General features: G+C 42.4%; 1 protein-coding gene across 7 annotated transcripts in view; it reads right to left on the minus strand.

Annotated features, from left to right (window-relative positions):
* Window positions 1–7756: 7756 nt before the first annotated feature.
* Window positions 7757–23523, minus strand: part of FBXL20 (F-box and leucine rich repeat protein 20) — a 69288-nt gene continuing 53521 nt past the window's right edge. For all 7 annotated transcript variants that reach the window (XM_077806556.1, XM_077806555.1, XM_077806549.1 and 4 more), the window contains 8 exons: window positions 23236–23362; window positions 18670–18744; window positions 16933–17063; window positions 15572–15632; window positions 14907–14951; window positions 12937–12993; window positions 9733–9945; window positions 7757–8640 (listed from right to left, as the gene is read on the minus strand). In XM_077806556.1, the coding sequence (XP_077662682.1) occupies window positions 8533–8640; window positions 9733–9945; window positions 12937–12993; window positions 14907–14951; window positions 15572–15632; window positions 16933–17063; window positions 18670–18744; window positions 23236–23362 (817 nt within the window). In that variant the 3' untranslated portion in view covers window positions 7757–8532. The remainder of the gene's footprint in view (window positions 8641–9732; window positions 9946–12936; window positions 12994–14906; window positions 14952–15571; window positions 15633–16932; window positions 17064–18669; window positions 18745–23235; window positions 23363–23523) is intronic.

The raw sequence follows: 23523 nt of genomic DNA on the forward strand, positions 1-23523 counted from the left end.
GCAGTGTCCTGGCTTTGTGAAATGCCCACATGCCACCTGTTTGAAGACATGCTCTGCTTTGTGTAGCCTTAGACTGTGGCACAGTTTACACTGATGCTCCATAGTGGCACGGTCATACACACAGCTAGTGGCCTCCTGCACTCAGGGGCTTGGCAATAAGGAGTTCACTTCTAGGCTGTTGGTTGAAATCCAGCTTAAGTCAGTAATGATATTCAGTCAGCTGGAGGCCTCTACGTCATGAGGTTAGTGGGGGGGAAATCTGTGGACAGAGGACTTCTGGGCAGAATTTCCAAAAGCACCCAACTCCCAGTGAGCTAGGCACCCATCCACCTTGGGAAGCTTTGCAAACCCCTGCCTGCCAGGGAACCCCTCACAACCCTTTAAATTCTTCCCTTCACAGACCTGACCTGTAAGCAAAACCAAACCTCAGGCTGAGGTAAGCAGGCTCCTCTAAATATTGTATCATCTGCCTTAGTATTAACACTGAAAACCAACTGCTGTTTTTAGAGTTCTATTTTTATTTGGCTGTTGTATTGTCTAATCCTTTTGATATTAAAAATATCAGAGCTGAATCTTCAGTCTATTACTGCCATCTGCTTCAGTTTGGGTGGGGGGGGTGGCACATTAAGGGGATTTCAAATCCCTTTCTGTGTCACAGCAGGGGGGCACCTCTGAGTGATTAAACTAACCGCTAGCAAGTAGTTTGAGAGGGCAGAGCCTGTGTGTGTGGGGACCAGGAGTCCGGCCTGCTCAGACACAGGATGGGGCTGTTGCGCACACATTTTTCACTGTGCGGAGCCAGTGGAGTATGAAAGCAAAGCTAAGCCCTGGCCCTGCAGGATCCACACAGACAGCGCCTTGCACAGGCATGGAGCCCTAGTAGGATTGCCCCCATCAATACAACTGAAGAAGCAGGGATTAAGAGTAACCCCTCCCTCCCCCCCAAACACACACACACACACACACACACAATCCCGTGGGTGCAAAGGCCTGAGTGGTTCAAACTCCTCCCCAAAACCCTATGTGCTCTGTCACTTGTACCCTGAGAAAGGGAGCAGGTGACTCACACCTAACGCACTGTTGACTTGCTTTGGGAGCTAGGACTGCAATGCTTAGCAACCCTCTGGTTAAACAGGAGGAAAAGCCATTCTTAAAAGGAACGTGCATTCACTTCCAGGGACAGCCCTGCCCCTTCACCTGGCACATCTCAGTCACTCTGGCACACGAAGGATAGGACAAGTAGGGAGGTGGTGCAGCTTTCCCCAAGCCCATCTGGTGGCCCCCTAGGTTTAGATTTGTGAAAAACATCTGGCCCTTATGGTGCTGATGAAAACCTGCGGAAGATGATGCAATGCTGTCCCCAGCAAGAAGCATCTTTCAGAAAGGTGAGAACTACTCACCCACAGAGCTTCAATACACTGAGGACTCTGAACGCTAACTATGACATCTCACATTCAAAGAGCCCCTCTCATCCAGCTGGGGAATGAAAATGTACCAAGGGAACCCAGATTTCTTTAACTAGATACCTGCTTGCGTCCCCTTATCCGCCTTCCACAGTCAAGTAAGAGAGCAGCAGTGTGGTGTGATGAAACATTAACGGACCAGACATATTTCACTTGCCATAGTTAAGGCTGGAATTTTCAGAAACATCAATAAAAGATGGGACACAATTCCCACTGCATTTGGAAATTAGGAACTTAACTCCTACATGCTTGTGTAAAGAAGCCCTTATCAATCCTAAATACCAGGGACACTCAGCACTAGAATCTCATCTTAAATAGGTTGGTTTTTCTCCCCTTTCTGAACCACCTTTTGTCATTGTTTAGCTACAGACAAATCCAAACCTGACTACATACAGCTATGGACTCCGGAGGAAAGCTGGCAGGGAATGAAATATTAATGAACCTATTTTTGTGGTCTGTCGCTTTCACTCCATTTCTTGTGAAAACCTCACTTGAGGTTTGCATGTTCTCTTCTTTTATGGTCTTTAACTAGAGGGGTTCCAAAGTCCTGTGAATTATAATTTTAGGATGCTTTGAGTAGGCAACACACACACTTAACAAGGATTGGGGGGGGGGGGTCCCCCACCCCCAAGGTTTGGTACTATGAAAGGAGGATAAACCACGGAAGAAGGGAAGATCCTTCTCGGCTTCATCACAATGGGAGAACAGTGTCATTGAGGCCAACATGTTAGTGACATGCAGCTGTTGCCAAATATATTAACACTTGGTCCTTTAGTAATGAGTCTTCCACCCAAGGATCTCAAAGCACTTTACATCGTAAGCCTCAACATCCCAGATTAGGTCAGTATCATCCCCATTTTACAGATGGGGAAAACGGAGCAGTGACTTGTCCAAAGTCACACTGTGCATCTGTGGCAGAGCCAGGAGTAGAACAAACTCCCAGATTCCAAGTGCCACACACTGGAAAAAAGAAAGTGAGCCCTTTACTTGAAAAATGATGAAATTCAACAAACAGCATTAGCCAAGCAGCAATACCAAGGACTGAGGATCAGTCAGGACAAGTAATCGTTCCCCAAAACAATTAAGATCCTCTTTAGGTTGCGGTAATGGTGGGATTTCAAAAGTGCTCAGTGGTGGCCTAACTCTGCTCCTGTAGAAGTCAATGTTGAAAACCCCAACCTAAGTGTATAAGAAACAGAATAGATTAAAAAGCCTTTGTCAGACGATCCGTAGCTATTTGCTGTGTGACCTCAAAAGGCAGTATTTGTGGGCACTCCTTTGCATTACCACAACGCAACCTCGGTGTTAGTCAGGACTCCGGCATATCACACAGACGAAAAAAAAGGACAATTTAGCTACATATATATATTTTACTTTTAGTTAATTGGCAATATTATATCCACACTTAGTGTCCAGGAGAGGGAAAGCACAGATTACAATATCATTAAAATAATATTTTACAGCTCTCTCTCTAATATATATAATTAAGGGAGTGTATGACAAGGTTCTATCTTGTGTGTCCAATAAGTTAGTCTAATGGACATGATGCATCCAACAAAGTTTAAAAATACTTAAAGAAACCTCTCCAACACATACAACTTTGAGAGAATAGTACACTCAACCAATCCAAAACTGCAGCTATTCGGACTGGATCAAGATAAGAGGCAATTGCGGGGGAGAAAGAGAAAGGAACTATAAGACAAGATCATCAGCCCAATCCTGAATGCTAAAAAGCAAACAATAAAACAAAATGTCTTCTCAACACAATTAAAACTATTTCTTTAAGTTCAATTAAAATGACGAGCCTCACAGCCAAAAATAAAAAGATACTGAACCACCCTCCTGAAGAATTGAAAGCCAGGTCAGGGCTACACTACAAAGTTATGCCAGCGTAGCTATGTTGGGAGGAGCGTGCAAAAATTAAAACCCCTTAGCTGGCACAGCTGTGCCAGCAAAGTCCCTAGCGTAAATGCAACTATGCTGACAGAAGAGTGCTTCTGCCAGCATAGCTCATGTCGTTTGGGGAAGTGGTGTTACTATGCAAGTGGAACTCCTCCTTCTGTTGGCATATGTGGTGTTTAGATTATACTAATGGGCTATGCCATTATAGGCTCTGTAGTGTAGACATGGCCTTAGTTCAGGAATCCGGTCAGCTGCAGGAATCCACAAAGGTTAAAGATTTTAGTGTGGCAGGAACGGCCTCAATGGGAAAGGAGGATTGTAGGAGGTGATGGTGCAAGAGGGATTGTCATGGTGAAAGCTAAGTAGTCTCCAAGACCCCGTCTGTCCTGGCCTTACAGCCAATCTAAGCATCATGCCTCAATGCATGGGTAGCCAAGCTAACATCTGGACAGACTGGATGGGGCCAAGACCGATCAACAGCCACCACATACTAGTCTTGCTAGGCAATGGTGCAGATGGGTCCTAGGAGAGGAACAGCCTCCATGTGGCTGGGGAGGGATAATATACATCTGAGGGGACATGAGGGAGATTGTCTCAGTGGGGGCAGTAAACGGAGGGGTGAAGGAGCAGCAGAGGCGGGTTGGTGAAGCCAGAAATTTCACGTACCTTGGCTGTTTCTTTAAAAAATCACTGCCCAAGTAAAAACAAAACCAGAAGGTAAATGTGGTGTGGAAACACATTCGGTGGCCACAAGGACATGGCAACATGTGCTAACCTTTTCCTCCCCTGCCTGCTGGGAGGGGGGGAAGAAGCAAGAGGAGAATAATGCCCTGTCGCAATGACAGTCCCTCCACTGTGGAATCCAGAGGTACAAGGCCATGTTCCCTGCAGCTGTAAACAAGAAGGGAGCAGAACTTATCTGAGGGGGAGTGTAAACGAGACTAGAAGCATTTAAAAAACCCAGCAGACTTCCCTGGAGATGTGGCATTATGCTGAGGAATCCACTCTATACCCTGGCTACTCCAATTGCCAGCAACTGTGCAATTACCTGCAATTATGTGGGTTTTGGCACGTAACCCAGGGAAAGGTTATCCTCAAAGATGGAAACGAAGGGCTAAGAATGCAAGATACTGGATTTTTGAACATGGACTGTGAAAATTTTGGCCTGAAGCTTTGAAAGATAAAAGTATGTTTTTGGTACCTGTCTGGAAAGCCCTTAAGAGGGTAGGGCATGGGGTTGAGAAGCCCAGCGCTAAGGAGTAGGATTGTGACTCCCGGTGCCCGTGAGTTTTCTGATTAACTCTGCAGTATTGTTGGTAAAGCAGCACAAAGAGAAAGATCTGCAGTTTGGTCAAGTTGGGTGGATGCCCCTCAAAAAAAACCCAAAACACTAAGCCACACACTGTGTGGACAAAGGATCACAGGTCAGTTCAACCCTCAGCTCTGCCCACCCCCACTAATAGGACACTGTAGTGAAGAACCTTGTCATACTGGTCTCCCCCGCCCCCCCCCCCCCAAAAAAAAAAACCCCAAAACACAACACCATGGGCCAGCCATGAACAACACATTTGATTAAAATAAAAAAAAAGGAAAAAGGAAGAATACAATGATGTTTAGAAAATAGGAATTTTGTTTAGGTTTTTTTTTTTATTTTAAATATTCATTGTGACAGCATGCTACGCCTTTCCCTCCCACCCCTTTCAGGAGCAGTTCTACAATCATGATTGAAAGTACTGCTGTCTTTTTTTTTTTTTTTTTTTTTAAATTAAAAAAAGCCTCTTATTTTTGGTTGTGTTCGAGCTCCTCACAGCACCTCTACTGGAGGACCTCAAATTCCATTAGTCCAGAGGTTCTCTCGGTCTTCATTTACTTTACCTTCTTGTCTGTTCTGAAGGTCGCCCCCACTTCCCCTCCCAAAAGTGCATGGACTGGGGCAGTTTGACAACCACTGCACCAGCCCATGGACAACTCACGGCTGCTGCATGTTGAAAAGACAGATACAGGTTACACAGAGGAATTAATACATGGTTCAACCTACACCACTATCATTGTGGATCACGTGGATTTCCATGGAATCACCCCAGCAATTTAGGCTGCGCGTGGGGATTTTTGGTGGGTGGGTAAAGAGGGAGCCAATAAGTAAATGCAACAGTCAATGGCCTGATACATCTTTAAGACCAGCACTGACAGTCGCTGGAGATGACACTAAGTGAAAGAAGTCTAGTGTCCTTCAATTTAGCTCACATATTTGGCACAAGTAGAAGTCTTCAAATCAGATTAGATATTCAGCACGGGTTTGTTCCTTGCTGAACCTCTAAGAAGTTCCACTACTTCCCACCACTTCCCCCTCAAAAACCTCCACATCCCTAAAGGATGATTCCTTCATCTCAATACGTGATACCTCCTGTATTCATCAGGTCAAACAATGGTGCTCAAGTCTATTACCACCTCTGCATCAGCAGCACTTAGGCTGAGACATAACCCTGCCGCCGGTGCCTAGCAATCCCATATATCTGATTGATGGCTAACCAAGACAAAGCAGGAATGCACCTGGGACCTATTCTAGAATTCCAAAAGCCAGAGCTTGTCCAAAACACTAAACTGTTGAAGTTCTTGCCCTACAAAGGCATTCTTCTGATACGACAAAACTTGGAAAGTGGTTGTTTATTGTATTTATAAATACAAAACATAAGGAAGAGACCATTTAAAAGAGATTCTTGACATAAATGGACTCTGTCAAGTAGTTTGGGATGCCACACAAACTGTTACCCTGTTTAAGAAAACACTTTGGATTCTAAATTCTTAAATTCCGCCCCCAGCCCAACAATCCATTGCCAAGAAATTAAACAGCCCCTCTGTAGTTTGACTTACAAACCCACTGTTTTTTTTTCCTCTTGCCCCACCAGAAATTAACTAAAAGATTACTCCCAGAGCTGTGCTAACACTGACTGCTTCTGGTGCCCAAATTGACATACATCTGACTTGCTCAGGAGGTCAATAAGTTGCAACATTGTAAACCTGTAGCCAGACTCCTTCCCACACACTGAAATCAAGGGAAAGTAGCAAGTTTGGCAAATGGAATTTGAGCTCTGCTGTTGAGGGGAAAGATTATCTCAGCTTCTAAAGAGGGCTTAATGAATACAACAGATATAAAAATTAAAATCTGTGCGGGAAACAACTGTCAGTATCCTTTTAAACAGTGCATACTGGGTTTCTTCTACATGCCTTTCCAGCAGATTCACAACATCTTGCAGATTCACAAAAACATACTGATGGATTGGTGAAATGAATTGTAGATGAAGGAATATAGCTTATACAGTGCTAAAAAATGACCCTTTTAATTGCCTGAATTACTCAGGTGGTGATGAGATCCCTGGGTAGGTAACACACTGCCCTCCACACAAATGTGCAGGGAAAAAAACAAACCCTCAGAGCTCTGAAATCTATTACTAGTACTTTAGAAAACCATCTCTTCTTCCCTGTCTCCTGTAATTCTTCTCCATAAAGGTGGAGTGCCGTTTCCTCAGTCTTGGACAATTATGATGATTAAGCATGCTCATTCCTCTGTGTCTCAGTCAGTCGGGAACAATTCACATAACATGTGCTCTCTCTTCTATCCCAGAGTGCTGACAGCAGGAAAAGAGCAATTCCTTACACATGATCGCTCCTTCCAGGAACCTGCTATAGTCTGACCAAGTTCAGCCCCATTAAGCCCGCAATGCCAGTGCGTCTGTTAGCATCTTTTGTGCTGGCCAATCTGGACTCCTGATATCAAGGAATCAAATGATTACATGTAGGCTAGCTCAGGTTCTCTACATTCCCTTGAAGCAGCAGGGTTAAGCTTGCCTGAATCACTCAAAACACAGCTGCTACACAGATTAACTATGTCAGTGTGCTAGAACATACCCTTTATGAAAATTGGGAGGAACTGGAAGCATGGTATATCCTTATGGCATAGAAGAAGCTCCCATTTTACTCAAATGGATGCTTCTCCAGGACTAGACACTTACCTGTGGAAAATGCAAACGTCAACAAAGTTGCTGAGAGTTCACAAACTCAATACACGACAATGTGTCCATAATCAGTGATAGATTTTCAGGTCTTCGGTCCCTCCTGCTTCAAACAATGAATCATTCCTTGATGAGGGCAACAAGCAGCGATTCAATTCTGATTTTTTGGGGGTGGGGGGGGGAGGTGGGACTGTAGAATGTAGCTGTGTCCCCTATATTGTGAGCTATATTCTCTTTGCTGGGGTAAAACTTGAAATGCAAAAGAGTTGAGACCCAAATATTGGTAAAAATGGGCAAATAAGCCCAGGAGATCCTAGCCTGAGCTCCACTCTCTCTTTTATTTAAGATCTTTCCATCAGACAGGCAGTTTCAGACGCAGCCTTCTAATGGTAAAAAGTGTCTTATTTTTATTGATAAATAACTTATGTTCAATAATCTCAAAAATTACTAAATTAGAAATCTGTAAAAAAATGAGCAGTTGGGTGGGGTAAAAACCTGAGCCCGACATTACAGATTTCAAGCTATATCATCACAACAATCTAGGAAGCCTCTGAGCTGAATGCTATGAAACACAGAAGAAACTGATGAACCTTCAATGTGAGCATGCTCAGTGTGTTAGCATGGAAACAAGGAAGTACCGAAGCACAGTAAATCATGTCTCACAATGGCTGCTGTTTTCATTCCCTTACTGAAGAACGGAAAACAAAACCTCTTTTTTGTTTTGGACAGTGGGTGCAAGAATAAAGCATGTTCATTTCTCTCCCTCCCCCAGCTTTGAAGGATTTTGGTGCCATTCCAACACTTAAAAAAAAAAAAAAAAAAGACAAAAACCAGCAGCAGCCGTTTTGGGTTTGCACAACCCCTTCCCCATTAGTTTCTTCTGAGCATGCCCAGTAGGAATGGTTCAGAATTATATCAATCCACCTACAGCAAAAGACAACACAGATCCAGCTCCCATGTCACAGAGTTCATCAGTTGCTGGAACAGGTGGTGCGTGTGTACACGCGTGTGTATGGGTGGCTACAGGGGCCCGGTGCCACAGCCCTTTTCACTGGCCCTTGCAAATGACACTGGGATCACTTTCGCTGAAGATACAGGTGTGTGTCCACTGTAATTCTAATTAAATACTCAGTTTGCAAGGATGACCAATTCCAGTGTCATAGGATGATGCAACATCTGCAGAAGCGCTGTCTGCTGCCCCCTACTGATGGAGGTGGAGTCACTGGAGCGAAGTAGGCGTGGACTTTAATATTGGGTAAATGGGTCTGAAAAGATAAACACAGTATTGAAAGAAAGAACAGCTACGGTAGTGCAATACGCAGTCACGCACAGGCGAGCAACTGAAAAGAGCGTGAGACATTGAGGGGCCTGGTATTTTTCTGAGCTTGGCCACCTAAATAAAAGCATCTTTCCTCTTTCACAAAAATGTCAAGCCTTTTACAGATCTGAGCGGAGGGTTGGAATTTTATCTTCCTGGACCGTTACCAAGTTCTTTTTCTCATCTACAATTTCCCTTTCCTGCCTAGTGAGGGTGGCCTGGAAACCTCTCCTACTCCAGCAGAGTTCACCAAAACCACATGTCCTCACCCAAAAAAATCCTTATTGGATGAGCTATGGCGAGGCAGTGATGGCCTTAAATAATAGTTTTTGGCCCTTCTTTGGTCTAAGATGCTATTCTTTACTTATGCCAAGCTATTAACGTTAAATTATATCATGAAATAAACAGTCAAACTTTGCAAAGTTGCATAGTGACTTGGGGACACATTGTAGATTACCGAATTATTTGAATTAGCCAGTAGGTTAAAAAACAAGTTGTAAAGGGTAAGGCATCAAGAGATGTTATTTTCGTGTATTCCCCAATTGCAAGAGATTAGATTGAGTTATTTACTAGCACATGGGGAAGAATCAATATGAAGTGCTCTGTCATATACTTCATCAGATTACTTAATATGAGCTGTTGATCTAACACCGGCTCAAGTTATTTCTTTGCTGAGAAGTGAGGCGAGACTCTCAGGTTTTGAGGGAGCATCATCAGGTTTGTGAATCTGCGAAGTAAGCATTAGCAAGCTGGCTTCTCCTGTACTCCTTTTTAGTTCTATTCATCTGGAACTGGAACCGGATCCTACACAGAAGGAAGGGAGCATTCCTTCCCCACCAGCCAGTGCTTACTGTCATCAGCCTTCTCTTGAATGAAACAGCTATCATTTTCACAGATGATGGCATTACCCTTGTAGCACTCTCAGGCATCTTAAGGACTTGGTATAGATTATAGTGAGTCTGGATCCTCACAATCACCCTCTCCCCATCCAGCCATTTAATAACGTGTAAGTAAAAGTCTTAGGTTTTTGGTTTTTTACCCTGAGTCTCTTGATTCCTGCCCGTGTGATCTGTTGACAGTCATAAAGTTCTATCCTCTCCAGGCTATGGCAACTCTTCAGGTGTTCCAAGGAGGCATCTGTGATCAAAGGGCAGTTGTCCAGCTCGATCACTTCCAGTCGGTCATGTGCACAGGCGCCATTCCCCAAGTGACGAATCCCATCATCTGTGATCAACTCGCAGTGTGACAAACTCTGCAGCCAAACAGAGATGGTTAGTGGTCTCTGGAAACACTACTGTACACCCATCAAGAATACCAGGCTAGGACGCTTTCTGGAGAGATGACAGGATGAACGGAGATAAAGTCCTAGAAGAACAAAACACACCCCAGCAAATCTACCATGTCAAAGTTCTGGGCAAGTCTGCAGTTGTCCCTTGACACTGGAGGGGGTTGTGAGCTGTGAACTCTGGTTATCAGAGTCCCTGTGCCTCTCTCTAACTAGCCAAGACCTCTGTAGACCACAGGGGAAGTTCATATAATGTAGAAGGGAGCCAGTCAAGTTATAGAATCATAGAAATGCTGGGATGGAAGGGACCTCAGCTCCCTGCACTGAGGCAGGACCAAAAATACCTAGACCATCCCTGACATGCGTTTTTCCAGCCTATTCTTAAAAGCTTCTCATGACTGAGATTACACAACTTCCTCTGGTAACTTATTTCAGTGTTTAACTGTCCTTGGAGTTAGAAAGTTATTCCTAGTATCTAACCTAAATCTCCTTTGCTGCAGGTTAAGCCCATTGCTTTTTGTTCTTCCTTCAGCAGACATGGAGAACAACTGATTCCTGTCCTCTTTACAACAGCCCTTAACGTATTTGAAAACTGTTATCAGGTGTGTCTCCCCTCTTCCCCCGATCCCCCATCTCTAAAGATGCCAAGGGGTTGTTGTTTTTTTTAAGCCTTTCTTCATAGGTCAGCTTTTCTAAACTTTGGATCATTTTGTTGTCCTCCTCTGGACTCTCCAATTTGTCCACGTCTTTCTCAAAGTTTGGTGCCCAAAACTGGACACACAGCTGAGCCCTCACCAGGGCAGAGCAGGGTGGAAAAAATTACCTCCCTTGTCTTACATACAACACGCCTGTTAATACATTCCAGAATGAAATCATGGGAGGTGAAGAGCCTCCAATAGATGGAAGAGCAGCCATGTAATGTCAAAAAAAGACAAGACAACTATAAAGTTTACCTGCTCTTCAATACTACAGTATTATACAGTACCCCAGACACAGCGGTAATACTCTTTTGAGCTGTAGGTACTGGAACTATAAGGAGGACAGACTTTCCCATCATTTGTGGGCTGCCCCTATTTTTAAATATTCTAGTATGTGAAACTAAACTGTGCAGGGAGCTGGGAGACTTCACCATTCCACCATTGTGAGTGATGTCAGTCCATCCCCAGAGCATCTGCATAGTTCATGCATCATTTAGTTTGCAGAGGAACTAGGAACAAGAGCTGGTGCACAGATCGCTGTGGAGGAGAATGCACTGGGTGAGTGCTCCAGAGACAGAAACTGTGCAGCTAAAACAACGAAGCACTGTGGAGACAGAGAAAAACCCGAAGTTACAGGAATTTCCTGCCCAAAGGGTGCAAGGAAGCACAGCAGGCATGCCTGAACACTTCAGATCTAAAATGCCGTCAGTGATAGAACTGCCATTTTAAGGCACAGGGCAGGTGGAGTGGAAGCTGTTTTAGTGAGAGCTCCCTTCCCTAGTGGCCTCTGCTGTCCCTCCCCTCACACAGAAGGAACATGCTGTTTAGAAGTGAGAAAATTTGCTTTGTAGTCCCCTCACCTCAGGTTGAAGCAGACACTCCCACTGAATATGAAGTCTAACTTGCAAGGACTACTCCAGGACATGGAGGCTTGTCAAAGCTGGATTCAATAGGTTACAGGCCAGAAGCATTCATGCTCCAAATGAGTGAAGAGAACTCATTTGAACTCCTCCATCCCTACCCCAGTTCTTTTTATTTAGGGCCATCACTTATGCCCTTTATTCTATGAATACATCCTTGTAGGACTGTAGCCAAGGCTGTTAAATGCTAACCCACAAGTCAAAACTTCCTGTATGAGAGCAATAATGCACATTTCACACATGGAGTAAGATTCAGATTCAGAGGTGATGACTGCTATTAAACTGTCTTTCAACAACAACGGCTTCTGAAGCATAGTGTGAAGAAAGGAAACGAGGGTGGTTGCAGCTTTCCATCTCAAGTACTTATCTGGCCCCCATCACTGCAGTATTTGAACTGCCTCAAAATCTTAATACATTGCTCTTCACAGCACCTGCATGAGGCAGGGTAGTGCTGCTACCCCCATTGTACAGATGGAGAACGGAGGCACAGAGAGGATAAGTGACTTGCTCAAGGTCACACAACAAGTCTGTGGTGGAGCAGGGACTTTAACTGAGCTCTTCCAAACCTCGGGCTCATCTCTGTTCTCCCTCCCAGGACAGACTGATAGCCCAGCCACTGAATGAATTATATAGACTTCTACGATCTAGGGCTGTAACTAAAGCAATTAAACCATGTGCCAAGATAATTACTTTCCAAATTATATAAAGTCTGAACAGATTAACGCACTCATAGATCAAAAGTATTGCTTTAAAAACAAATAAAAATCCAAATGCATATATATTATTATTATTATTATTTCTGTGGGGAAGTTGGTAAAACCTCTCAACTTAATCCCGGATCACGCCCTATTGCTTTCGGACCACGCCCTATTGCTTTCAGGCCACAACGTGTGAAATCACTGAGACAGCCTTCAAAATAGCAGACAACTGCAATGCAGTAATGAGATGGGGGAGAATTTCTTTTTGGATCATACGATGTGTGATCAGAGCTGTGGAACCAGAATGGAGCTGTAAACTCACAGAATGGAAGAGAGGATAAAATGCCACTGGAAAAGGAAAGGTATCTGAAGGGTTTTGGCAGGGAAACAGAACATGAAAACTAATTACAACAGTGCACTTGGATATCCATAGGACTGACTTAGCTGGGACTGCATTCTAGTCTCACAGGTCACAGTTCCATATTCAAGACAAAAAGGGGCTGCAGACTACTGCATGTTATACAAACTAGATACAACTATCACATGCCTGGCAGATTGCAGAGGCAATCCTCAATTGGGAAAAATCTGGAGGCTCCCATTTTATGAAGTGAGAACACAAAAAACTTTTGCCCAAACACTTACCAACACCTGAAGCCGCGGACAGTGTATGGAAAGCTGGATTAATGTACTATCTGTTATCTGGAAGAGACACAAAGCCCTTTAAGACTGAAATCTTTGTACAGCAATTTCTTCCCAACCAAAACTTGACCCCAAGTTAGAATCTTAAATATTCACCATTTTTCTCCCCCATTGGAAACAGCAATCACTATCTCGAACATTTCCAGAACTGGTCTGTATCTGGACCACATTTCAGCCAAAGGTTCCTATTCATTCTTTAGAAGGTGATCGGAAAGGATTTTTAAGAAGTTGGGTCTGCGTTTTTTGTTTCCTTACGATGCGTAGTTTAAAAGGGTTTTTTAAAGTTTTTCTTCTTTTCTTGTTCTTCCATTTGAAACATAAGGAATGTCTGGTCTTCCCAGGTTTTGCTGGAGTGAGCAGAACACTTACAGATACAGTTGTCCAAAATGTTCATTTATCACTGAAGTTAAACAGGCATTAACAGCCTGCTAAAAAACCCCTTCTGCTCTAAACTGCTCAGATTTCAGTCTCCGGCTCCTGAAGTGTCCTCACTTCACTCTTTTTCAGTCCTCAGAGTATGTCTACACTGCAATAAAAGACCTGTAAGCACAGCCTCAGCTGGCCTGGGTCAATCGACTGGGTCTTGCAGGGCTAAAAATTATAGTGTGGACGTTTGGGCTTGGGCTGGACTCTGGGCTCTGAACGTTTCCCCCTCAGGAGGTCTCAGAGCTTGGGGGCCAGCCCAAGCCTGAGCGTCTACATTGCAATTTTTAGCCCCGTAAGCCTGAGTCAATTGACCCAAGTCTCAGTGCCCCAGGTTTTTTACTGCAATGTAGACGTATCCTTCTAGGCTAAACAAGACATGAAGTTCTAATCTAAGAAACATGCAACCCCAAATCCCCTTGCCCTTAAAAAAAAACCAAAAAAAAACCACAATACAACTTTTCAGGTTGTCTTTGTACAAAGCAGCAAGATTGGACACAGCTTTAAATCACTTCCTGTCTGGACTACTTTAATTTCCTTTTCTGTGGCCTTCCTAAATCCCTAGTGCAGAATGTTGGGGCCAGTCTGTTTTCTCACTGCAGGAGGTGAAACCCTATTAACTTCATGGTCTTCCTATCCATTTCTAATGGAAAACTGCTCTGCCCTTATGGTATTCAGTCTCTTCAAGGGCTTCCTTATTTCATACCCACTTAACACAATATTTCACTTTACCTTTAAATCTTACATTGATCTTTTCACTCTTATGACATATTTGCTAAAGGACAGTGTTCAGTCACATATGAAGGGCATTCTAAAAAAAACCCATTGAATGAGTCTGTGGCACCGAGTTATTAAGGAAGTCAGATAACAGACTCAAAGGCTGGTGAAGAATTATAGCCCACTGACTTCCTGGGAGATTTTTGGTTGGAGGGCACCTCATCTTTATTTCTAGTTATTTCCCTCCACCTTCATATACAAGGTCACAGTTGTTAAACACTTCAGCTGCAGTAACATTTAATATTTGGAGATTACCTTTACTGATCTCTATCAGTTTATGGACCAGAGAGCTTTCAATTTAATGGCAGCAAAGATCTCACCCTGGGGCTTGTGGTTCTTGCAGTTGCCAGGTTTTTCAAAGGTGCCTAGATTTGCAGAACTATACATGGTCTTTAGTAGACAAGCACACAGTCTAGATTTGACAGGATCTTTAGATTTTAAGATTTTCAATATTCTTTCAATACAATTCTCTGTTGAAAACTGGAATAGAGGTGATCAAACATATACAAGTAATTCATCTTGTCCAAACTTATCTCCTTTTCTTGATCAGGATTCTGGAACAAGTTGTTTTCATTTTAAAAAATGAATTTGGGATTCTGTGCTCTGATCATTTAGGTGTTGTTAAAACCTAGACACATTTGTCACAGACCATGTTTCCACACTGCTGTGACTTCCTACATGAAACCACCATAGTCAGAAAGCTGGGCTCTTACCTGAACACACTCTTCGAGGTCCATTTTTTCAAGCTCATGACAGTTCTACATAGTACAGGCAGGAAATAAAAGCACACAAGCAAATTAGACACACCCAGTCAGTACTTGTAAAATTATTGGATCCCTCCTTTCTCAGCACAAATGAACTGTGTTTGAAAAGAAAGTCTTCTTTCCGAAGCTGGTCATGACTACAGATAGTTTGTTGCTCCCTGGAGGACAATGCTACTAAAAATAAGCATAATACTGAATATCTATCAAGCCTGCCCATTTAAAGACATTTATAAAATATCTACTAATTTGTTTATCTTTTTTTTAAATGTACAGAAAGGAAAAGGGGGTTAACTCAGTGTTACTCATAAGGAGTACAGGTTGAGCTGTCTGATGCATGAAATTGTACAGGGATTTGTATCCTGCTAACTGATGTTAATTTCATTGACTTTAGATGCATATTACATTCAATTGGAAGTTGGGTGGCTAAATACAATGTTGAAAATTTAAGAAACAACGAACAATGTAGAGATCTACTTAGCCCTCTCATTTCCACGCAACTTTTAAACCAAAAAGAGATGTTTTAGAAAATATGATTTCATGGGAAACGACTACTGTTACGCTGAGCTCTCAGGAAACAGAGATGCACGATGTACAAAGTGGAATGCAGCACTTACCTTAGCCAGAGTGGTAAAGCCCACATCCGTTAGCTGTGAACACCTTGCAACTTCTAATATTCTGTACAGAAAGAATTAAGAACGTACTAACCATGCGGTAATCATTTTGCTTTAGCGCCCTGTTTTATTGGGAGCAGGGCAGGGCGAGACTAAGTCAAGGCAGTACTCTGAGAGGATTATTTCCATGGAGTATTATACTCGAGCACATTTGAATGGAGGTCCCCCTCCACTCCATTTGATAATCTCACCACGATTTAATGTATTACATGGCATAGTATTTCATGATGATGCTCAGGTCATGTAAGAATAAGTACTTAATGCCATAACATACTGATTTAAAGTTTTCTAGATAGCAAATTGCTCATTCCCAGTTCAGATGACTGCCGAAAATTCTTTGCTTCAGCTACTGCAGTTTCATGGTGCCTCCCCCTTTTCCCTCAAGTTTTACTCCTCAATGCTATAATGCTGCAGGGGAGAGCATTATTTCCATTTCTAAAAATTTAAGATCAGGACCTCCCTTAAATGGGAGAGACACTTTGGTTTATTTCAGAGTAGCATGGCATTTTATGCAGTTGATCTGCAGGCAGAGTTGAACATAAATATGGGATCCAATTGGAATCACAGCATCTTTATCTTCCTCTTTCAAAGTTAGAACCGCATATCTATGAAAACTGAAACATGTAGCCATAATCTTTTACTTTATTTTTGAGTTTATTGTAGAAATTCAATTTCTATTCTGGATGCCACTTATTTTAGCAGGGCACACAGCTGTAACAGATGCCAGATAATACTATTCTTTTCTTTTCTCTACCATGTCATTTTCCTAATTATGCTGTAAAATCTTTAAAGAGATGGCACCTTAAGCCCATTCTCTGTCTGAAATAGTGAAAATTAACAAAAAACGCCACTATCTTTTGCTTCACCTGCTCCAAAACTATCCTCAACACGCATTAATAACTAGGTATTGAGGCAGGGAATAACGCAGTTTAAACCTCGTTTCCAGTTCTTAACACAAAAAAGCTGTGGACTAATTTCAGTTGTTTTAATCAAAAATAAGGTAATACACTGACTGAAAAAGGAAATGGTCACTAATTCTATATAAGCTCATCAGAGTGGCACAGAACACTGCTGCACCAAGATATCTTGTAGAATTATATTCTGTGGAATCAGAAATTAGGACATAACTAACTCATTGTCATCTTCTCGCTGGACAGCTGGAAATAACTTCACGGTAAACAAGTGGACTTCCAGATTGGACTAGAAGTCCTGATCTTTAGAATAAAAAATTCAAGGAGTTCCATTACCAGGTCACCCACATCTTTACTCAATCTGCACTGTGAGAGTCCAGACTGAAAACTCACCTAAGCCGTGGGCAGTTTTGTCCCAGGGCATTCAAGATGGCATCTGTAATGTTAGAGCAGCCTGAGGCACACAAGGATTGTAATTTATGGCATCCTCTGCATATTGTTATGAGACCATCATCTGTGATTTGCTACAAGAAAAAACAAAACATCAGAACCATTAGTAGCGATGACTGAGATCCAATGCATTGCCCAATTCTACGTTTTGAGACAAGCAAGGAGGTATTCAGCTTAGAGTGATGAAGGAAAAGTTATGCTTATCAGCCAAGAAATGTGTTCAAATATTTTTACGTGATAGCTGAAACAGCACAAGGCACTCTGATATGGCTTATAAATAGTCTGCAGCTGATTCCACAGGCATGCAAATATTTTAGGGGATGGCACTACAGAATCTGCTGCCTAACACCACAGCACTCTCAACTTCCTCAGCAATGCCGACAAAGTAATTCTGGCTGAAAGATTAATTAGGAAAGTCTGTTAGAGGTCACAACATCCCCACAATTTAGTTTTACAAACAACTTTTTAAAACTCAATCTACTGCCTTGGTGCCCAAGAGATAAATGCCAAGAAACAGGTCTGAATCCTTGTCAAATTCAGCACCCGTGTAACTTCACTGAGTTCAATGGAGCTGCATCCCCTTTGGCCAGGGATACATTTGGACCTCGGTCTAAATCCAGGAACCAGTTTGGGATGGCAACATTTGAGGCAGAATCTGTCAGGAGAGTGACATGCTGGTTGACAGTAGCAACATTAACAAAGTTCTGGAGCTCAGTTTAGCCCTGCCAGCTAGAAGACAGAGTATGATGGCAAGACCAAGGTATACAGTGGGAGTAGATAAAGAAAGGAGGAGATGAGATGAGTCAGTATAAAGACACAGGAACAACCTTTTCCCTTGTGGAAAGCACCAGCTTGGCGACTGGCAGTAGCTCTTTTGGACCAACTGCTGAAGTGAGAAAAAAAGGTTGTGGGGGGGGGGAACGAACCCCTCTACAAAGGGTTAAATTAAAGGTGAGTGAGAACCTTACTTAGTTTTCCTTTCACCTCCTTCTAACAGTTGCATCTTCCAGATGCCAGGTACCCAATGTCAACAGTGAAAAGTTATTGTTGACACCATCCCCATGCCAATCATGTATACATCTCCCTTCAGAGTGTAACCACTCCTCCTTAAAACACACTATTGAGTGAGGCACAGATCTACAAATCTCCAAGCCCCTTCCAACTTTGGGGACAGTCTTAATGCTGCCATGTCAGAAGAGCTGGATGATATACACAAAGAACCCCTCCCAGTTCCTTTTTTGGCATAAAAGTACATTTTTGGCACTGTTAATGGTTGGTTCAGTGTCTTTTTTTAGAGGGCAAATATGCTGCTTGATTCAGTTTTAAAGGCTACTGTAAAAGTTTGGATGCAAACAAACTTACATTCCAGCCCAAAGGAAAGCATTTTTCCAGCTAGCCCTGCAAACGTGCTTAGAAGCCCCATGGGAAGGGCAAAGAGACACAAACGGAAGCTAACAAGGCTATTTTGGAGGCGTGTATGACTCTACCAAATGCTACCACAAGAAAAAAAGCCAAAAAATATTTTTATACATTTATTTTTAGAACTTGCCAAAGTACAATTTTCCAGTCTGGGAAAATGACGATGTTCAAGGGTGGAGTAAGTCTTATTCAATCCTGTTTAGTGATGCCCTTTATAGCTACATTGCATGTAATATAGGAATCACAGGAAAGATTACTTACTAAGCAGGTTTGCAGGTTTAAAGTCACTAGTTCAGGACAGTGTGCTCCAATGTATTTGAGAGCTTCATCCTCAAGCTAGAAAGAAAAATGTACAGACTGAAACAATGTGTTACATTCAAAGTGGTCTCTACATGAAAATATGAGTTATCACTCTCTGAATTGTCACTGCAGGGGGGGAAAAGCCACTCAGTTCTCAAAATGCGTATAATGGCAATAAGCAGGCATTATACAGTCTATCTTCCGCTGTCTCTGAGATTGAGAGTCTACAGATTTGCAAGGTTAGTTTACTGTAGGGCTGTCAAACGATAAAAAAAATTGTGATTAACTGCGTGATTAATCACGCTGTTCAACAATAATAGAATACCATTTAAATATTTTTGGATGTTTTCTACATTTTCAAATATATTGATTTCAGTTACAACACAGAATACAAAGTGTACAGGGCTCATTTGATATTTATTTTTGATTACAAATAGTTGCACTGTAAAAAACAAAAGAAATAGTATTTCAATTCTCTTTATCATGAAAGTGCAACTTACAAATGTAGATTTTTGTTGTTGTTACATAACTGCACTCAAAAACAGAACAATGTAAAACTTTACAGCCTGCAAGTCCACTCAGTCCTACGTCTTGTTAAGCCAATAGCTCAGACAAACAAGGCTGTTTACAAATGCAGGAGATAATGCTGCTGGCTTCTTGTTTACAATGTCACCTGAAAGTGAGAACAGGCGTTTGCATGGCACTGTTATAGCCGGCTATACAAGATATTTACGTGCCAGATGTGCTAAAGAGTCATATGTCCCTTCATGCTTCAACCATCATTCCAGAGAACATGCATCCAAGCTGATGACGGGTTCTGCTCGATAACAATCCAAAACAGTGCGGACGGACATATGTTCATTTTCATCATCTGAGAGAGATGCCATGAGCAGAAGGTTGATTTTCCTTTTTGGTGGTTTGGGTTTTGTAGTTTCTGCATGGGAGTGTTGCTCTGAAAGCATGCTCCACACCTCATCCCTCTCAGATTTTAGAAGACACTTCAGATTCTTAAATTTTGGGTTGAGTGCTGTAGCTATCTTTAGAAATCTCACATTGGTATCTTCTTTGCATTTTCTCAAAAAAATAAAAAAATCTGCAGTGAAAGGGTTGTTAAAATGAGCAAAGTGTTCTGGGTCATCATCCAAGACGGCTATAACATGAAATATACGGCAGAATGCCGGTAAAACAGAACAGGAGACATACAGTTCTCCCCCATGGAGCTCAATCACAAATTTAATCAACACATTTTTTTAACGAGCATCATCAGCATGGAAGCATGTCCTCTGGAACAGTGGGCAAAGCATAAAGGGGCATACAAATGTTTAGCATATCTGGCATGTAAATACCTTCCAATGCCAGCTACAAAAGTGCCATGTGAAGGCTTGTTCTCACTTTCAGGTGACACTGTAAACAAGAAGTGGGCAGCATTATCTCCTGTAAATGTAAACAAACTTGTCTGAGAAATTGGCTGAAAAAGAAGGAGGACTGAGTGGACTTGTAGGAGCTGAAGTTTTACACTGTTCCGTTTTTGAGTGCAGTTATGTAACAAAAAAAAATCTACATTTGTAAGTTGCACTTTCATGATAAAGAGATTGCACTACAGTACTTAGGTGAATACTATTTCTTTTATCATTTTTACAGTGCAACTATTTGTAATCAAAAATAAATATCAAATGAGCACTGTACACTTTGCATTCTGTATTGTAACTGAAATGTTTTGAAAAACATTCAAAAATATTTAATAAATTTCAATTGGTATTCTATTGTTTGGCAGTGCGATTAATACTGCGATTAATCAAAAGCCCTAATTTACTGATTTCAATAAATTATGCTCAGGTCAAAAATACACGATTAACAGACAGAATAGGAACTGAAATTACTATCTTTTAATTTTGATAAATTTTGTTTCTAATAAATTAATGCTTCATAGGCCTCCTCTATATCACCATTTTCCTTCCTCTATACCACTTTAGCTGCTAACAGAAAGCCATTGCCAGCCTTACATCCCTGAGAACAGATGGCAAATAATTGATAACAAGGATGTATTCCCATCAATATTTCACTAAAGTCCATAAATAACCAGAAGTTCGAGCTGTTTTTCAGCGATCTGAATTCTGAAAATAGGCTTAGATTGTTAAACCTCTTACCAGTCATGTATATGTCTCCTAGGCTATTAAAAACAACAGTAACATAAGCTTAGGAAACTACTGGCAATGGTCCTAATATTTGGGCTTGTTTTGCAGAGTGATATATGTTCTATTGCTTTGCTTAACATACGAAAAATTTATCGCTTTCTACACCCATGTACAGTGGGACTAATCTTTTGGAAAGTAAATGTTATTGAAGTTTACATGTCAACAGCAGGTAAAATACTCATTCCGTTTCAGAGAAACAAAGAACTAAAACCAACACCCCAAACCTCCCACATCACAATTTCAAGATTTGGGTAAAAGCAAACCAAGTACATCCAAGAAGATGGCTTACAAATTTAATCCTTAGGTTTTAATTATGTAGATTTCCTGGAACCACAGGTTGGAAATACAGCAGGGACAACTCAGCACTTCACGTTCCCAAGACAGAAACGCTGAGTTCTATGTAGTTTACTGCATGTTGCTCTTTCAGTCTTTCCTGCTGATCTGCATGTGCATTGAAGATCCCATGGCTACTTCTTATTTTTTTTAAAACAAATAAGGAGTAAGGGGATTTGTTCTCATGTTCTTGGGCAAAATTTCTCTTGCCTTCACTGTTCTTCAGCAAGCGGGGTGCCAGTTTTCTGCCAAACTACAATTCTCTCAGCCCAGAATTGGTAGCTAAAGTAATTCCTATACTTACGAACACTTTGGGATTCTTATGTTCTTGGGATGAAATATTGTATCAGGTTCTACAGTGTCATTCTGATTTAGCCAGGAGCACGTCTGTCTGCACAACAAATTATACTTTCCAGTCCTACGTCGGAACTTGGTTCATATCCAACGCTACAACCAAGAGTACTAGAGAAGGTACTACACTGTCTGAAGCATGGTCATCTTTTGGAGGACATTAAAATGGGGTCCCTTGGCTTGTTCTGGCTAGCAAGCATTAGGACCTGTAACCTGGGTACGAACCCCTCTCTCACTAAAAGAGATTCTAATACTCAAGGTAGATATCAGCTATTGCAACTGTAACATCTGCCTAAATAAAGTCACAGTACTATCCATATTTAACATATTAAGTTCTTAAATACGCAAATTTCATTCTAGTTTGAAGCGTGGGTACTTTCATTGCCCAGCATGTAAAACAGGAAGGTTAAAGAAAATGAACTCCAAACAACAAAAGGTAATGGAAATTTCAGCCTTAAAAGCTAATGCACAATTTTTATTCTAAAGTGTCAGGGTTGAAGATCCATCCATGTAGTATCTTCAGAACCTATTACATCTTGGCCTAGACACAGTCCAAAGAGCAACATGGCCAGTAGTACAAGTGGAATCCATTTCTTCCTGGTACGGGGGGGGGGGGAAGGAGGGGGCACATGACCTTCCATGTGACTTCGCCTCACCCCCAGCCTGAGGCCCCCACGCTCTCCCTGTCCCCTCCCCATGAACTCTGTCCTCCTCCCGCTGCGCCTTCAGAAACAAGCATCCAGGACCTGTACCACCCCAGCCTTCCCACGCAGGGTCTCCTCCATCTGTACAGCAGCCAGCCCCGCCGGATGACAGGGCTGGGGGGGGGGGGGAGTGTTTGGGGGCAGTACCACAGCCACCCGGTTGCCCCACATTCTGCTTCTTTCCCCTCTGCAGTTCCTGGGAGAGCCCTGAACTCCAGGGCTCTCCCAGGAACCGCAGTGGCGAAAGGAGCAGAATGCTGGCAGGTCCTTCATTCAAGGGCTGGGGGCGGTATGGCTGCATGTGTGGGAGCGGCCGAGCGGCCCCCCCGTTCTGCTGCCCCTCTTTCCGGTACGCTGTACCGGCTATAAATACCTTGCTGGTACAGCGTACTGGACCGTACCACTGCTGAACATGGTACATCTCTGAAAGAATGGTACTAAATGTTTAATTTGCTGTAGGAAAACCTTTGAAACAAAACAATTACAGTCCAATTCTACATCAGCCAGCTGGAAGATTCCACTCAGTCAGGAACTTTTATCATGTGATTCCAGATGCGACTATAGCCAGGCTTTCTACTACTGTCTGACCCTTTTAAAAAGGATTAAAATAAGTCTAAGGACATAGCCAGGATATTTTATATATTATTAAAAAAAATGTTAATGTGAGTGTCATTTTGCTTACTACATCCTCTGAAAGGAGATTCCACTACTAGATAGTTTTCATTATTCAGTGTTCAGCTCCTCATGCTGGGCTCAAAGCTAGTAAAGAGAGTTTCAATAAAGCACTTAATGTCTAGTTGGTAGATCTTGAATAGTTATTTCAATAAGGTAACGTTTGGAAATACAAGCCCTACAATACTTCACACTCATTGCTGTAACTGGCGTTGAATGCATAAAGGCACTCGTTGTAGTTAGTGTAATGCGTATGGTCTCCATAGTCATACCTGGGTGCAGCCCTTCAGAAACAGGGCTTTGAGTCCTCCACAGCCTCTCACCAGAGCCTGGATGCCGTCCTTAGTCACTTGGTCGCACCAGGAGATATTCAGCTGTTCCAGCAGTGGGCATCCCTCACTTGGGAGGTAACAGGAAAAGTGGGTGGAAACATAAGAAATCAAGCTTCAAGCCAGATTACAGGAAATTCCAATTTCTGGACTTCAACTGAGCACAGGAAGCAACATGCACACCCCACACCCACATGGAACATTCACTTATTAAACAAAGATCCCCAGAGG

The sequence above is a fragment of the Eretmochelys imbricata genome, chromosome 27, assembly GCF_965152235.1.
Source record: "Eretmochelys imbricata isolate rEreImb1 chromosome 27, rEreImb1.hap1, whole genome shotgun sequence".
NCBI classification, from domain to species: domain Eukaryota; kingdom Metazoa; phylum Chordata; order Testudines; family Cheloniidae; genus Eretmochelys; species Eretmochelys imbricata.